This window comes from Syngnathus scovelli, chromosome 5 (genome assembly GCF_024217435.2).
Source record: "Syngnathus scovelli strain Florida chromosome 5, RoL_Ssco_1.2, whole genome shotgun sequence".
Taxonomy (NCBI): Eukaryota; Metazoa; Chordata; class Actinopteri; order Syngnathiformes; family Syngnathidae; genus Syngnathus; species Syngnathus scovelli.
In genome coordinates, this window is record NC_090851.1 from 12,028,418 (window position 1) to 12,045,563 (window position 17,146).

A 17,146-nucleotide genomic window follows, 5' to 3' on the forward strand; every position below is an offset into this window, starting at 1 on the left:
CCTGTGACCTTTGACCATGATATTTCCTTAATAAAGTGGCCTGTTATTAGGTACACTTGAAAATGCCGGTGTACTTAATAGAGTGTCCGAGTGACGTCACATATCAAACAGCCAATCAGAAAGTGGGGGTGAGGGCGGGTGTGGCACCTTTCACTTTCAGTTAAATCAGAGGTGTCAACCTCCAGTCCTCAGGGGGCCGCGTTCCAATATGTTTTCCAAGTTACCCTCGTTAAACACACCTGAGTGAAAAGATCAGTTCATTTTCACGTTCTGCAGGAGCCTAACTTTTCACACAGGTGCACTTAATGAAGGAATCTTGGAAAACATGTTGGAATGCAGCCCCGAGGACTGGAGTTTGACACCTGTGACCTTTGACCATGATATTTCCCAAATAAAGTGGGCTGTTATTAGGTACACTTGAAAATGCCGGTGTACCTAATAGAGTGTCCAAGTAACATCACATATCAAACAGCCAATCAGAAAGTGGGGGTGAGGGCGGGTGTGGGACTTTTCACTTTCAGTTAAGCTTTGGCCATGATTTTTCCCTAATGAAGTGACCTGTTATTAGGTACACCTGAAAATGGCGGTATACGTAATGTAGTGTTCATGTGACGTCACAGATTAAACAGCCAATCAGAAAGTGGGGGTGAGGGCAGGTGTGGCACTTTTCACTTTAGTTAAGTTTTAGCCATGATTTTTTCCCTAATGAAGTGGCCTGTTTTTAGGTACACCTCATGGAAACTTTAATAGGTACACCACACGAGGTAAATAAATAAATAAATAAATAAGAGAGTATAGCGAATGATTCGGTGAACGATTCTTTTGAACGAATCTTTTGAGTGAACTGATTCCAAAGATTCTGTTCGCTTAGAAGAACTGGAATGCACATCACTAGTTTCAGTTCTCTACCTTCAAGATGGACAAATGTGCACAATATATCATTTAAATCCTCACAAATTTTGACTGAAAGTGTGACATGCTGCTAGCAAACTGGCTGGAATAAACATTTTGGGGTTATCGTTAGCATTTCTATCATTATTTACACCCATTGTTTACTTATATTTAAACTTGATTTAAAGCTGCTAATTTTGCTTCTCGTACTGTTTGCATATGCAGCAGGATATTGTTTCCACATTACAAGCTGATAAAAAAATCCCAATTCTTCTGCTAATTTAGAACACTATATGCTTTCAAAGGGCATACATTCCCCAGTGTACCATTAAGAAACTAAATGCCAATGTTGTTCAACTCAAAAGCAATATCTGACTTTGGTTAGCTTTCATTTGACTTTTACTTTTCACTTTATCCAACTGAAGTTATTGCTGTGACCAACCACTGTGGGAATGGCAACTAGGTAATCATTATGACTGTGTACCAGTTGTTATTGCGCCCCAAACCTAAATTAAATACATCAACATTTAAAAAAAAAAAAAAAAGCATGTTACCTTGCTTCAGTAAAATCTACTTTAATACACTTTGAAACAAGAGTACAACAAAATAGAATATACTTCAAATGTTGAATATACAAACAGTTCAGTCTGAACGCAAAACTTCTATATTTTCCTCTTTTTAGATAAAAAAAAAAAAATGAAATGTAGGTGTAGGGCCAATGTGAAAGGAAAACATGACCTTAAGTGACCTGGGACTTGACTGACATCACATTCAGAATACGCTATACATCCGTTAGCAAATAGAGAAATAAGGTTATATACATATTCCTATTGATTTTTATCTGAGACATGGCAGTGTGCACTGGCTCAAAGTCAATCATTAAAAAAAAAAAAAAAAAAAAAAAAACATTACCAAAATTGAGGTTGTTGATATAAAGCACGAATGCATTTACAGCTCGATATTTTCATAGTACAGATAGTTAATTTTGTATGGTTTGGTTGTATTGCTACAATCAAATTCTCAACTCATGAAAAGATAAGTCTTTACATATTTAATGACATTTTTTTTTTACTCCTCATTGGTTCAATTATCTCTTCAAATTCAAATAATAAAGATTGATTAGTTGTTAAATTGAGAAATAAACCAGTTCTTTTTATCCCAAAGCTCCCAGCTCTGCTACAGTCTTTGCAGATGTTAGATCTCGTTTCTGTAATACTGTGCTTGGTACAAGTTATGAAAACACACACACGCACACACACACGCAGGCGCACGCACAAAATTACAAATAAAACTAAATTCAACCTACAGTTCATATAGTACATGGACATCAAAATTAAAATCCAAGGCTGCCCTGTTATCTCTGTCAACTACTGTTTACGAGCCATCTATGGACTGTTTCAGGACCAAGGTAGCACCACAAGCGCGCGTGCACACAGACACACATTTGATTTGCACAATGACTGAAGTACAAATTGCTGGTTTGACAGTTGCAGGAAAAGGAAAAAGAAAAAAAAAAAATCAAATCAGGCTTCTTACACAGTTCTACACTTTCAGCTAAAATGTCATTTTCCTGAATGACACTTGTTACTATTAACGTCGGTCCATTGTGAGCGAGTATAGCAGTAGTGACGTGGGTTGGTCCCTTTCAAGTTTGTGTGTTCCTATTTGCATGTTGGGCTCCGCGTGAGAGTTCATCACTTTACAGGCTTGGCTGAAACACATCATGCAGCAGTACTGGAAGAGGAAGGTTTCACCCCAAAGGAAGGAGGGGGGGGACAACAAAATAAAAAAAATAACGGCTTTCAGGAGGCGTTAAAAGTTTGTCTGCAGCTGGTTATTAACAAGAGTAATAAAAACAGTTTCATGTACAAAGCAACTCACTTGAGTGAACAAAGGGGAAGGAGAAAAAGGGATTAGTGGATCTCAACACTCTGGCTCTTCCATCTTCACTTCGGGGGTCTCCAGCTTGATTACTACATCCGACAGGGTGCTTTTGGCATTTGCTTCATTTTGCGGGACAGCAATCGTGACGGGAACCTGCACCGCTTGGACGGCAGCAGGATTGAGCTCGTCCGTTCCCACCACCAGCTCCGAACCATTAAAAACGCCACCAATTAAGTGAGGTTGCGCTGTCACTGCATCCCCCGCGCTCCCTGACTGCGCTGCTGCCGTTGGTTGTTGCGCCTGCGCGGGCACAGACAGTCTCATCACCTGTGCTCCCGAGGCCACGCCGACCGGGGCCAAGGTCTGCATCGTTAGGGGGCTTCCTAGGAGACTGATACCGGCCGTCGGCGTGCCAACACCGGACTTGGCAGCACCCGTGGGGGTTTGCAGCTGACACTGAGCAAACTGGTGAGCCGGGATGGTGATAATCTTGGCCAGCTGGACGGTGATCTTCTCACCATTCTCCGCAGTGGCTGGGACCATGGTGGGGATGGTTTGGATCACAACCTATGGCCAACAAATTAAACCATTACAATACTGACATATTGCGGAAAGTTGACTGTGAAATAGACGAGTTTATAATAAGCATACCTTGCGTGCCAATTTCAATTTACGTGGCTACCATGTTTCACATTCTCGTTAAGATGGCAGACCATGTATAAGATGCAGTCGAAAATTAACAAGCCTAATTCATTTACCTGACTTAAAATTAATTCTTTTTCCAGAAATTACAACAGTATGTAGTTAAAACACTCATTTACATTGGAAATGTTCAATTCTTTTTTTAAATGTATTCACATCCTGTGAGCAATTTTAGAAATGACATCACTGGATGCCCACCAGAAGCAATGAGCTGTGACCGAATTCCTTTTAGTTATTTAATTGTGGGAGGGCATTTTATGTTGTAAAGCACATTTATGAAGTATTAGAAAATTCCAATATTGAGATCAACACACCTTCTGTTGAGAGTTGGTGGGTCCAGAAGCACTGGACAGGAGGGTGGTATGGGTACCAGCCCCTGTCCTTACTGCTGGCTGCTGCATGGCCACTGTTGAGATCTTCTGGCCCAACGATGTCATAACGACCGGTACCTGCATGGCCACTCGCAGTGTCCTGGAAAGCATTCATAATAACAGTATGGATGATGCGATGATTGCAAAATGCTGGGAACTTTCAAACTTTGATTTTTTTTTTCAATTGATTATTTGAGCATGTTGCTGGTTCTCAAGAGGAAGCGTCAATATTGCCATTAAAGATATTTCAGTATTATGCTAATATCATGCAAGTTAAACTGAACTATGCTATTCATCAATCAAATGCAAAAAGATGGGTTTTAAAATCTGGACTTATAATGGCTTGAATGATAATTAACTCAACATTGATTTTTTTTTTTTTTTTAAATCGAAAATGAATTGTTCAAATAGAACTTGCAGCATCTCACCTGGGCCCGGAAGTGTTCGAAAGGACAGCCGCCTGTTGAATCAGGCTCCCGTCTCCCAAGGTGGTCGCCGTCCTCACGTCAGCGCCTGCCGCGCTGTTGTTGCTTGCGGCAACAGGAGATTGGGCCACATTGCCTCTGTTGCCGCCACGCAGGATGTTCGGCTTTCTGAAGGACATCTCGGAGGTTTTTCTGAAGGACACCTGGGAGCCCTTCAGCAGGACATCTGGCGGCTGCAAGATGCGTTGATAGGACGCCGTCGTCGTCTCAGAGCGCATCGGCACGTCGGCGACAGACATGTCCGTTTTGTCCTCGTCGATTATCACAAGGTTTTTGGGCATTTCTTTAAACTGGTAAACCAGGCGCTGGCCCTCAACTTTGGCAAGGATGCCCCGCTGGTAGTAATATCTAGAAAAGGAACACATGTTGGTGAAGTGAAAGTGCAGAAAGCACCAAGAGAAAGGTGGACAGCGGGGCGGCTTCCTCACCTGAGTGCCCGTCCCATGGTCTCATAGTTCATGTCTGGCTTGTTCTTGTGTTTTCCCCATAGCTTGGACACAGCCTTGGAGTCCACCAGCTTGAAGATGCCCTTTTCCCTCTGCGTCCACTTAATGTATCTCGGGCACGTGTTCTTATCCTGCAGGAGGTCCAACAGGAACTCCCACAAGTAGATGGTGCTTCCTGCTGGATATTAAGTCAGTCAAATGTTCATCCGGGCCTCGGGCTCATGTTGCTTCCATTGACACGACGCATTACCTTTGCCTTCTCTCGATTTCTTCCTGAGACCGAGATCAACTGAGCCGTTAGAATAGGACTGATGTGTTTTCAGTTTCCGTCCAGCTAGAAAGTCAAAGAAACAAACATGACAAAATTTCCATCATCTTTTTTTTTTTTTTTTTTTTTTTTAAAAGCGTTTATGGCACAAGTTCAAGTGCCCAATTCTATGTACATCTTCAATGACACGGAAGAATAAATAACTCCGCACAACCAACAAAGTATGACAACACCAAAATAAACACTATTCCCATAGTGCTCGTGTGTTGAAGAATCATAGCGGGATTTGGAAATGTTGGCAATTTTAGGAAAGCCATGATTGAAAATGTGGACAAGTAACCGAATGAGCCCTGATCAAACGTTAACATCCCCTTAAATGTTTTGCCTGATAATACTCATGATGGCACAAACACGTTCTGCTACGATATTACTTCGTTTCTCGGTTTTGGACTGTTCTGCATGTATAATTTGTTGCAGTTTGTTGAAATGAACGTGATTCCAGCGAGGCCAGAGTGAAAACTGTACTATAGAATCAACAGTTTATTCCGCCACATTTACGCTGCGTTAATTTGAACTCTTCTCAGCTCCTATCCAGTGCTACACTTGGTGTGAGAGCAATACCCGTGTTAAAACTATTACATATCACGGTGCTCACCTTCATTTCAGTCTAAAATGCTCCCACACGTTTGCCATTTATTTTCGTATCAATACGTCGTCGTCATCTGCCCGCTACGTCAATCACCTTCGCTTCCTCCTTCTACTTCCAGCTTTTAGTGTGTCGTGCCACAAACACCCACTGGAAGTTTTGCTTTTCAACATGCTTGTAGGAGGCACAAAATGAGGCTTTGACTCCCAATCAGATCTTCCTACTGATCCGAGTCATTGCCCATGCAATGACTCAGAGCTGACCACTAGGCAGTGCTACTGGGATACTTCAACTACAGTGGACAAAATTATTGTGGTGCACTTGGTGGTTTTTAAGGTAAGATAACATCTTTAAGAGTGAGTTTAGAGAACTTGTTTCAGTGCTTTGATTGGTAGTGTGAACAGAGTGCTTTCCATCTACCTCTCCTTTTCCTGACAGGCTCATGGTCCTGTTCCGCCTCTGGCTCCTCTATCAAGCGGCCAATATCTTGATCATCATCATCCTCATCGATATCGTCTTCATCATCTTCGCAGCACTCCTCTGTTGATATCTCAACCTCCGTCCCTGCGATGTCTGGACGCATGGCAGCATGGAGGAATTCTGGTGTTGCTACATAAGGCGGGATGAAAGATTCTAGATGGAAGAAGAGGAATAAACCCGAGAGCGATGTGTGAGCTTAGATTACTTTGGCTTCAAATTATAGTAAGTATATGTATGCTTAACACTTACACTTAACAATACAATGACAGTATCAATGAGAATGAAAAACATCTTACCTGGACTACAATCTTCTCTGACACTGGATGGTGAGTCCATGTGAAGCAGAGCCTCAGCAGCCTCGATGGTCTTGTCAGAGCAGTGCACACTGCCATGGACAGAAGCCTCAACTGGAAAAACAAAAACACAATCCATCAACAACAATATTGAGAAATATTCATATGCATGATCTTGCTGCTGAAAAATATGGCCAGACTACAATGTATTTAAAATACACCATGCTATAAATTATTGAATGGCGCCCTCTAGAGACAGGTTTAGTTATATTTTAGGATAAACTGGAATGAGAAAACAAGTCTTTATAAAACAGTGGAGAATCACACGAGGGATCAAAACCAAAAAGAATAAAAAAGCACCCTTCCAACATTCATCCACCCACCCAAAGAAAAAACAAAAACAAAAAACAGACAGAACCAATTTCAGTAACTGTTTTTTTTCTTGGTAGTTAGGACACGCCATTAAGACAAATAATTATCTAAAGAAATAACATTTGGTGTGAGCATGTGTTGGCTCCTGAAAAAAAAAAGAAAAGTAGAGCACCTGCTGTTGTCAATCAGTGGTGGGAAACACGAGACCCTATAACTGCCTGCTCACCATGTTTGGCAATTGCGCTGAAGCGATAGGTACTACATGGGGCTGCTATCTTTAGATTGACACCCATCCGCCCAGCTCTAAAACTCACTGGACATGATGGGAGATGTCCATAGTAAGCCCAGGCACAGGGGAAACATGATGACATTAAAAACAACAGTCGAGAGAGGAACCATTAAGTTTCAGTACAATGTGCCTTACTAATTTAACAAGCTTTACAGCGAGAAAAAAACAAAACAAAGCAAATATTTATTTATTACAGTTCTTTGGCCAACTATGATCAACTCATTAAAATTTCTAACAAATCGTTGAGCGATTAAGATATCGGTAGATTACAAACGGAAACATTTATAAGAAATGTGTAAATTCGTAACAAAGCCAGGAATAGCGCAGAATTGGACAAAAAAGTAGTGCTGCGAATGACTTCCGTGTTTACACTCCTAAACCTTTCCCTCCAGTTCTCTTCAAATAAGCGTACAAATTCTGCTGTCACTCAACGAGCACAGCTCCAACCATTGGATAAAGCATCGGTTCTAGATCTGCCCCTTGTGACGTAAAGACTACGTAAACAATGACGTTTCTAACACAGGCGAACACCATTTGGTTGGAGGGATGTCAATCAAAATACGAACACCTCCTTTCAGACAACGCTTCCGCCATCAAAATAGCACTTAAAACGTTGACAATTTCGATTAACAAGATGGTTATGGCGTTGTTTTCTCACAAAATGATTTTTAAAAATTGCACACAGTTGCGATAACACCAAAATATTTAGTCGGTGCGGAGGAAGACTTGAATTCGATCAGCACACCGAGTAAAGGGAGGAGAGGCGAGAGGGAGGCCGCCCCACGCTGCGACCACAGGCAGACAACACAATAACGGAAACAATAGGGACATTACATTTTAAATCTAAAATAATAAAACACGGTTCATGTGAGAGAATTCTAATCAAACGACCAAATTTCAATCGCCGCAGAACACAATGCGAGGGGGTGGGTGGGGGGGAATACATTTACATTACCGCAACAAATGTACTCTTGAAAAGTCATTCGCGGTGAAAAACAAAAATATTAATGGTACTCAGAGTTGAAAAGGCAACATATACCCAAATGTGGCGAATATCAACTACTAAAACTAAATCCACATGTCCTTCCAGTCAGACAGCGTGGCAAAGACGTAGGATAGACAACAGTTTTGCACTTCCTGGTTTTCCACGGCCGATCCGACACCCGTTATTCTCCAACACATAGAGGCTGAACTGTCCCGCATGCAAAATAATCATATTGCAGACTAATGGCTAAGCATGCAGACCGGTGTGCTCTGAGTATATTTCCCTCTCTAAAAAAAAAAAAGCTTGAAGAACTCCCGGAACGTTCGCAAAGCACCGCAGGTTGCTACCAAGGTGATCACTTCCTGATAGTCCTCCATTACTCCAGCAGCCTACTCTGCCGAGTGAGCGACCGCAGTCTAGGTTAACGCGGGGCATGCATTGCGGCAACTGTCGGACTTGGTTAACGGTACATAACACTATATTACCGGCTCTGATGAGTAGATCAAGCTGGTTTGCGTGCCCGTCACGTTGCGAAGTCGCCATGTTTCCCCTTGCTGAAGATTCACATTGACTTCTCACTGAATTGTACGGGAAGCAACTATCGCAGATTACTCCGCCGCTCGTAGAAATCGTCGAATTCAAATGGCACGTTACGACCCAGTGATATATTCTTCCGCGACCGACACAGGAAATCCTTCCGTTGCACTCGCTACTCGCGTAAAGACGTCAGCTAAAGCTGCAGTGAGGCGAGGAAGCTTATAACACCGTCGTATTTAAAATGAACTTCTCAGCCAAACAAAAGACACCGTTTTCAAAGTTTTGTTTCTTTTGAACAGTTTTACGATTTGGCTGAATTCTTGCAAATTAAAAAAAATAATTTGTCCAAACTTGTGCACACATACTATATAATATAATGTTTATGTATGTATGCATTCATGCAAATAATAAAATTTGCCCATACATATGTGCATATACACATACAGTATATATGCATAGATAAATAATATACTTTAGAGAGGGTGGCCGCAGCAGATTCGAACTTCAAACTGAGGCAGACACACTACTCACTCTTCCAGCTACCAAGGTGGTGCAAGGTACACCACGGGACTCATCTCTTGTCAAAAACAAAAGCTTTAGCCTAGTAAATATGTAGACTTAAGGAGAAGGCTAGGTACCAGAAATAACCCACGCTCTTAGACAACATGCAAGCTCAACACAGAAAGGTTCAACCAAAGGGATTATTTTACTACAATGAGCAGTACCTGATTCAAAAAGTTGAATCGGGTAAGCAACTACACTACAACTTCTAAGTCATGGCAATTGCACTGAACTTAAATGTGTAAAACAATGGTTAAAAAAACTATTATTGGGCACCTTGTCCACAAGAGGGCAGTGCGTGTCTGTGCTGCTTAATGATGGGAGTGAGCAGATCACAAGTTTCAAATAAAATTAACTTCTCAACCAAAACTGTACTGTTCAAGTACAGTAAGAAGCTCCATCCATTCAACAAAACTTGTAATTTAGCTTTCTGTCATTTTGTTTCTATAGGGGGGGGGGGGTGTCAAACTGAAGCAGGGCATGATGATGCTTTTCCTTTGAAAACACTCCCAAACATACCTCCTTCATTGTCTGTAAATTACAGCAATCTTGCTGATATTTTGAAAGCACTACAATTGTCCATGATGTTAGTTTTCTATATTTCATTCAAATTATTGTGCCCATTAATTAATTAGCCTTAAAGACCATATCCCATGATGTGAGTGTACAGTTTGTGTTCACTTCCAATCTGCTGATTCCAAAGGATTTTTGACTGAATTGTACTATTTGGGCGCAAATAATCTGAATTGTGTCACTTGACTTTTTCAGTGTAAATCAGGATTTTTAAATTTGTAACAATATTATTATTAAATTGATATGTCCCCCAAAACTGAGTTATTATATTTGTATTGTGCATTACATCACAATAAGATAGGGGCTTTGGTTCTAATGGTTTGGCAAATACGATTACAGGTAAATTTAAGTGGCACTAATAGTCCTGAAATAGGTAATACAGAAGAAGTCATGTCTCACCTGCCCCCTTTTCTGACTCCACATCCTGCTCATTGCTCACTTCTTGGATTATGTACGTTTCGTCACCACACACCACCACCTGGGCTGAGGAACCAAGCTCCTCAGATAAGATGGCATCAGGAACCTCCTCCACAATAACAGTTGTGTAGTTCTCAGCCTCTCTTGTATCCTCTACCTCTTCAACTTCACACTCGCCCTCCACGTCACCCTCCATCTCCAGCTCCACATCAAATTCACCATCCTGCCGGTGACATGTAGCAAGAAAGACGGTCAAAAATATTACACCAATGAGCTAGTCAGTGTGTATGTTTGCATGCGTGTGTTTATACTCAACTAACCTGCTGTGGGTCTTCCACAGCTGTGACGTACTCCACCACTGTCCCACTGCTGTCAACCAGTACCACTGAGGTCATGACTCATGCTCCTCTGCGATTGGCAGTCACAGCCTGTGACTCCCCACAGCACCTCTGCTTGGTGGCTTCCACCGCTGTAGAGCAAGATAGACCCTGGAAAGAGAACACACAACTCAAACAATGAAACAAATAAAATAACTAGAATAATCAAGTGAGTTTTTGCAAAACACAAGTTTAAGGGTTATCTAGAGCAGTGTTTCGCAACATTTTCATCCACGGCACATCTTTTCATTTGAAAAGATCTCAAGGCACACCACCACCAAAAATCTGTGTTATGCACATCTTAAAATCAGGTAGTTCATGACGAAAGACGTCGAGAAATTGCTATACAATCAGTCATTTCCTATACGGGGTTGGGGTGGATGGACGGATAGAGAGAGCCGAATAATTGAATTAAAACCAAATATATATTTTTAATTGTATTATTTTTTTTCTAACAAAAGTAACAGTTTAAGACAGTGTAAAGGATAAACTATTGTGATTGAAATCCAAAAGAAATAATATGACTGTGTTTACTGTTTTAGACTAGCTCTATAAATATTGCGACAATAAGAACAAAGTCATGTTTAAAGACGCCCCGCTGTTCTGGCAGCAGCTGAGTGGTTATCACAGTGAAGGTGTCACAACTTGACAGTGTACTTTATTGTTGGTGAAAAATGCACAATCAAAGTTCTCCGGTTGAACTGCATGCAGGGATTTCCGTCAGTTTGCAAACGCGCACAGCAGCACACACATAAACTGAATATGTGCCGATGCAGCACAATCAGGCCGACATAACATCAGGCCGACATAACATGAAATCTCAAGATTCTCTGAATCGCCTGGTCAGCTACGTGACCAGGCCTTGCACTAACTAACCAGTGGTTTAGCGATCCTGTTTACAATGCGCACCGCAATTAATATTGGACAATTTCCCTCGGCACAGCTGAACATCTCTCGTGGCACAGTGGTTGGGGAAACACTGATCTAGAGTCACTAAAATAATCCAGCTGCAGCATTCTTTGCAGTTGAAGGCATGCAGGAGTTTCCTTCCTTTTGGCTTTTCCATCAGGAAGTGCCTTTGTGCTATTATAGACAAACATTACTCGAAGAAAACAAGTCATCCACTAAAACAGAAAGCGTCCTGCTGTAGATCAATGTAGGATGAGCTGGAACCATAGCAAAAACACAAAGACCCACAGGGCCACAAGTCGAGTAGTATATATATAAAACAAATGACTGTCTATATTCATGTTATGCCTTTCAATAAGTCATCGCACCAACTGTCTTTGTTTGTGCAGTAATTATAATTAAATAAAAGCAATTTGATGACTGCAACAAACATAATACAAATTAGTGCTAGTAGGAAATTATGAATTAAACATCACTGTTATCATTTCCACGTAAATAAACTATCTATCTATCTATCTATCTATCTATCTATCTATCTATCTATCTATCTATCTATCTATCTATCTATCTATCTATCTATCTATCTATCTATCTATCTATCTATCTATCTATCTATCTATCTATCTCTTAGTTTTTAAGCGGGAGACTGGATGAGGACGACAGTTTTTACTTTTTAATTTATGTCCTGTTACGCGATCAGGGTTTGACATTAATGGTGGCCCGGTGGCCTGGGCTGAACACGTTATTGTATTTATTTTATTACGTATTGTTTTAAATGTCACATCTATTTTTTTAAGGAGATGCCCCGGTCATCCTCTGAGGCTATACCCACGTTCATTTTGGCCACTGAGACTACACACCTGCAGCGAGGCTGCATCCCCAAAAGTGACACGACATTGTTTACAAACTCAAAAGGGGTCTATTAGGAGAACTACCATGTTGATATTAATGTTGTTGTTGTTTTTATACATAAAATTAAATCAATAAAGTTAAGTTGATTCTCAAATAAAATCCAATGAAAAAATTCTATTGTCTCCCTCAAGTTGTGTTTAATTAGTGTAGGCTGATTTACAGAAAAGCCATATTGAAATAATGCATGGAAATCACAAGACCATGACATCCCCACCGCCATTCCTTGCCACACACACCATGTGAACTACGGTCCCTGACAGAAGTTCTGTAACTTGTCTTTAAATTCATTCATTGGCTTTAGAAATGACATATAAAAGCTGAAACTTTCCCGGATGCGGTGTAATGTATGCCAATACTGATCATTTGATAAACACAGAAAGGTCAGATTTTGGCAAGACAAAAGTTTTGTTACCCACAATAAAGCAATGTGAAAATCAAACAAATAATTCACCTCAAATACATAAATTGGTGAATGAAGTTGTTGTGCTATTACAGACATATTTAATATTTTCTCCGACTTCAATGGGCTTGAAGGACTGCATCCATGCAGTTCGACAATGATTCATTTAATATATTGATGAAGTCATCAGGAATAGCAAAGAATGCCATCTTAAATGCCACCTAGAGTTCTGCTTTTTTTTTTTTTTTGCTTTTGTTTTCTAAGCTTCCTCTTTCATTCTACGCTAAACATGCTCAATGATGTTCATGTCTGGTAACTGGGCTGGCCAGTTCTGGAACTTTGATGTAGAGATGAATGTCTGAGATGAAGCACAATTCTGCTGCAAAATCTGACCCCTTTTAAGAGAGTGAATACATCTTGATATTTTAAGCTATTCATATTAATGTTTCACGCACCCTCATACTGAATGTAACCATGATCTTTCCACTACCAAACTTAACTGTTTTCTGGGTGAATCTTGGATCCATACGAGCTCTTGTACATTTCTTGCAGTATTTGCGGCGGCTGTGGTGTGATTAAACTAAGAATCTGTTCTAGTTGACACAGGGACTTGAGGGGACCAGGCCTGATGGAGCTCTGCTTCAGTGGAAAAAAGGGTATTTTCTAACAAACTCTCGAGCAGTGGTCTTGCGAGGTCTGCCAGACCTGGGCTCGTCACAAACATCTCCAGTCTCTTCAAATCTTTTTTTAAATTTTTTTGTACGTGACGCTGAGAAAGATTAAAGGAGTCGGTCACCTCTGCAGTGGATCTGGTCGTCTCTTATGCCAGAGGTCAAGTTGCAGTTCAAATGAAGGTCTGACTGAGGTGCTGGGGTTCTTCTTATACATACCCAATACTTAACGGATCAATTTGTGAGCACAGGCGAGGCTGTAAACTAGGATTGGGAGCATAATATGACAAGGCGACAAAATGTTTGTCTTACCAAAATCTGACTTATCAAAATATCTGCAGTAAAGCAAATTTATTTTCATACAATGGCCCTCATTCAGGAGAGTTTCAGCTTTCATACGAGTCATTTCTAAAACCAATGAATGAATTTAAAGACAGGTTATACGCTTTCCTTTCTACCACATGGATAAGTGACAGAACGTTGTCAGGGACTGTAGATGCACAATTTCAACTTTGTATCCTCAAACCACAGGACGTGATTCAGAGGGTCTATGTCCTTGTCTTCAGTAAACTGATTGTGGGATTTCTCGTATATTGTCTTTAGAAAAGGCTACGCAGATCAATTTGAAGCAGTGTGCGGCATATTGTCTGATCACTGACAGTCTGAACCCCATCCTTTCAACCTAGCACTAGGCATGTGCACTCAATTTCTTTGCTTAGCCATAGCGAGGCATGTTCTGAATGGAAGTTATCCTATTTATCTGCTGGCTTGGCCAAATAAAATCTGTCAGGGGTTTGAGTCTCTTGGCTTTCAGGTCAATATGTGCTAAATTCCACCGTGATGTCATACTGACAGCAAAGACTTATGGGCTTGGTAGAAAATCCAAACATCCTTATTATATGAAATATTATACATGCAGGGCACGGGTACAAACAAAACAAACACGTGGATAAGAGACCAGTCATTCAGGCTGGACTTGCACGTTGCATTGATTCAGGTATCATAGAACCTGCTTGACAACTGCAAACACAGTGGTTGAAACCTCATTTGTCAACTCAAACAGACAATTTTCATAAGTACTACTTCAATTAGACACTGGCAGCAGAACAAATATATTCATCTCTACAGCGTCTTCTTGCTCATTTTAAATAAAAATATTATGATAAAAGCCTTGAGATGCTGTTTTACATTTTACAACTACCTTTAATGGAAACATAGCATTAAGGAAATAATTGTTAAAGGATCATTTGGTTATCCTCTTGATCAAGGTAGCTACAGTCTAGCAGTCTTGGTCACAAGACAACATCATCATGATGATCCCAAGAAAAATTGAAAGGCCATCTCATGTACTTACAAAATAGATGAGGACATCCTCTGTATATTCTTTCTCCTTCCCAGAGTGTGTCAGACTTTCCAAAGCTTCCTGTGTCCACCGCACATCGCTCCATCTCCTCACTTTGCCTATGCTGTGTGCATGCTGTGGTGGAAGGAGCAGCTCACAGCTCCATATAGCCCTGCCCTCATCACATGACCGGGGTGGAACCAACACACACAGTAACACAGTCACATGATTTTTCAACAACAGCACTTTTGTTGAGCGTTACTCGGTCAACTGGCAAAGAAACAACGCCCTGCCCTGTGCCCTGCAGTCGTGCCCCCATCCAATGCTCACAGACATGCAACACTGTATACAGAATTGCCCACACAAATGTTACCATCTGGCAATTTTTCAAGCTAGACATTTTTCATGGGCCTTCATACATTATTTCTACATTCAAATCTAAAATCCAAGAGTGCAGTGTGTGTGTGTGTGTGTGTGTGTGTGTGTGTGTGTGTGTGTGTGTGTGTGTGTGTGTGTGTGTGCGCGTGTGTGTGTGCGCGCGCGCGCCCGCATGTGTGCGTGTGTGTGTGTGTGTGTGTGTGTGTGTGTGTGTGTGTGTGTGTGTATGCGTGTCTGCGTGTGTGCGTGTGTGTCTGTGTGTGTATAGATAGATAGATAAATATTGTGCATCTTTTCATTACAATATCCTGGAGGAAATAAATATTGACGTATGCCTGCATTGTACTTATTCAGTTAAACAAAATGTCCATGTGTTTTTGTTTTGTATAAATAAGTGATCCGCAATTTTTATTTTCAAGTCTTGTGTTGCTGATGGAAAAAATGCCAGGTATGGATAAGGCAAAATATATATTGCAGACACTAGTAAAGTTCTATGTTCAAAACATCAGAAGAACCACCAGCACCTGAGCAGAATCTACGGCATACTTGTATAGTGTAACATGATATATTGGTTGCGTCAAAGATGAGCTGGCTGATGACGTCCTACAAATGAGACAGAATTTCACCCCGTAATCCAGTTCTTTCACCCAACTCACAATTAAAACTCAAACTTCAATCTTCATCTCGAAAAATCTGACCTGAAACAAAGATGTCAATTCCAGCAATGTGTATTTACTTTTGTGGATTTTGCTCTATGGACCCAATTTCCATACATACCTCTTATCCTGCAAACAATCACAATTACAGGGGAAGGTGGGTTTGACTCTCGAGCTCTACTCAATGTTGCAAAACATCTCATTAAAAAAAATACATAGAATTTTGAAGCAACCATATGAACGGTTGCATAGCATTTCCAAAGCATCTAAAACTGCTTTGAGTTCAATTTCAACTGTATTACTGGTGGCAGGATTATTTGGATGGTTGAAGTATGATGTGATTTGGGAAGGTGATACCATTTCACTGATTGTCCTGAATAACCTAGTAACGACTCCAAAGTAACGTACCCGTTTGACAGAGTGGATACTATTGGTTGTCATTTGTCACAACTGGAGTGGAATAGATCACTAAAATGGGTCGTGGTGGGATGACATCGTTTCTCATCAACGTTGTTAAATTACTGCACTAACCAGTTCTTCTACCGCGTTTTTATTTCATTATGTATGATCAGCTGATGATTAGATTGACGCTCAATGGTAAATAGACACACCTACGTCTTGAAAAAAACAACCTGAACACCGATATGGCTTGCTAACGTTAGCTAGCAATGGTGAGATTGAGCTGTCAAAATAACACACACAAACAAATACATCACGTGGTTAACAGTGCGTAATAATAAGAAGTTCACTTACTGTTAATTTCTCCCCCTTTAATCTCTTTTCTGTGGGTGAAGAACTTGATTTCTACACTGGTCAGCGTTTAGGATCGAGGTTGCTCTGAGGTAGTGAGTTCATGCCTTGTTGAGGGAGGTCGTTAGTTTCTGGACGCGTCGTAGCTTCGCGTTAGCCTTGGCTGTCTTTAGCCAAGAACAAGAGAAAAGGAAAGAGAAGATCCATCTAAAACACGGCCAATGTGGAAAAGCAATGAATCCGCCTGCGTGGCTATTTTAGCCGATGCAGTATCTCTCTTTGATAGTTCATCGACTCCATTTGTTCATGCAAATAAACACGAGTGACGTCACATCTAAGATCATCCCACCACGTTTTCCTGGGTGTTGTCAATTTTAATAGCAAGTCTAAAATTATTATTCATAGATTTTTCATTTCATTACACTACGTACTGTACTTTATTTTTTTCTCTGCCGCCTTTCTACTCTTGTTATATGGTCCTCCCGACTATGGTCTGGAGGCACAGTGGAGGTTTCGCTCAAAGGCCAGGGTTGCCTGCAAAATCTGTATCG

The 17,146-nt window shown here is 40.9% G+C and overlaps 1 protein-coding gene across 5 annotated transcripts; it reads right to left on the minus strand.

Annotated features, from left to right (window-relative positions):
- Positions 1 to 1,450: 1,450 nt before the first annotated feature.
- On the minus strand, positions 1,451 to 16,922 carry elf2b (E74-like factor 2b (ets domain transcription factor)). 5 transcript variants are annotated; one of them, XM_049719492.1, is made up of 10 exons: positions 16,599 to 16,922; positions 10,521 to 10,688; positions 10,183 to 10,423; positions 6,470 to 6,580; positions 6,114 to 6,326; positions 5,030 to 5,113; positions 4,762 to 4,957; positions 4,277 to 4,681; positions 3,792 to 3,948; positions 1,451 to 3,342 (listed from the first exon to the last, which is right to left on the minus strand). In XM_049719492.1, the coding sequence occupies exons 2-10, from the start codon at positions 10,593 to 10,595 to the stop codon at positions 2,815 to 2,817; spliced, it is 2,010 nt and encodes a 669-aa protein (XP_049575449.1). In that variant the 5' UTR covers positions 10,596 to 10,688; positions 16,599 to 16,922; the 3' UTR covers positions 1,451 to 2,814. The 5 variants fall into 5 exon arrangements, with proteins under 5 accessions (XP_049575449.1, XP_049575451.1, XP_068506742.1 ...); XM_049719494.2 differs by lacking the exon at positions 16,599 to 16,922 and adding an exon at positions 14,824 to 15,243; XM_068650641.1 differs by lacking the exon at positions 16,599 to 16,922 and adding an exon at positions 14,824 to 15,238 and having other exon boundaries at positions 4,762 to 4,954.
- Positions 16,923 to 17,146: the final 224 nt, after the last annotated feature.

What these genes read in the sequence shown, in the direction of transcription:
- elf2b (XM_049719492.1), bottom strand. Translation starts at nt 10,595, where the DNA reads ATGACCTCAGTGGTACTGGTTGACAGCAGTGGGACAGTGGTGGAGTAC. An exon ending in GGAGTCAGAAAAGGGGGCAG is followed by an intron (nt 6,581 to 10,182) that starts GTGAGACATGAC and finishes TTGTTTTTCCAG; the next exon opens with TTGAGGCTTCTGTCCATGGC. An exon ending in TCGAACACTTCCGGGCCCAG is followed by an intron (nt 3,949 to 4,276) that starts GTGAGATGCTGC and finishes AATGCTTTCCAG; the next exon opens with GACACTGCGAGTGGCCATGC.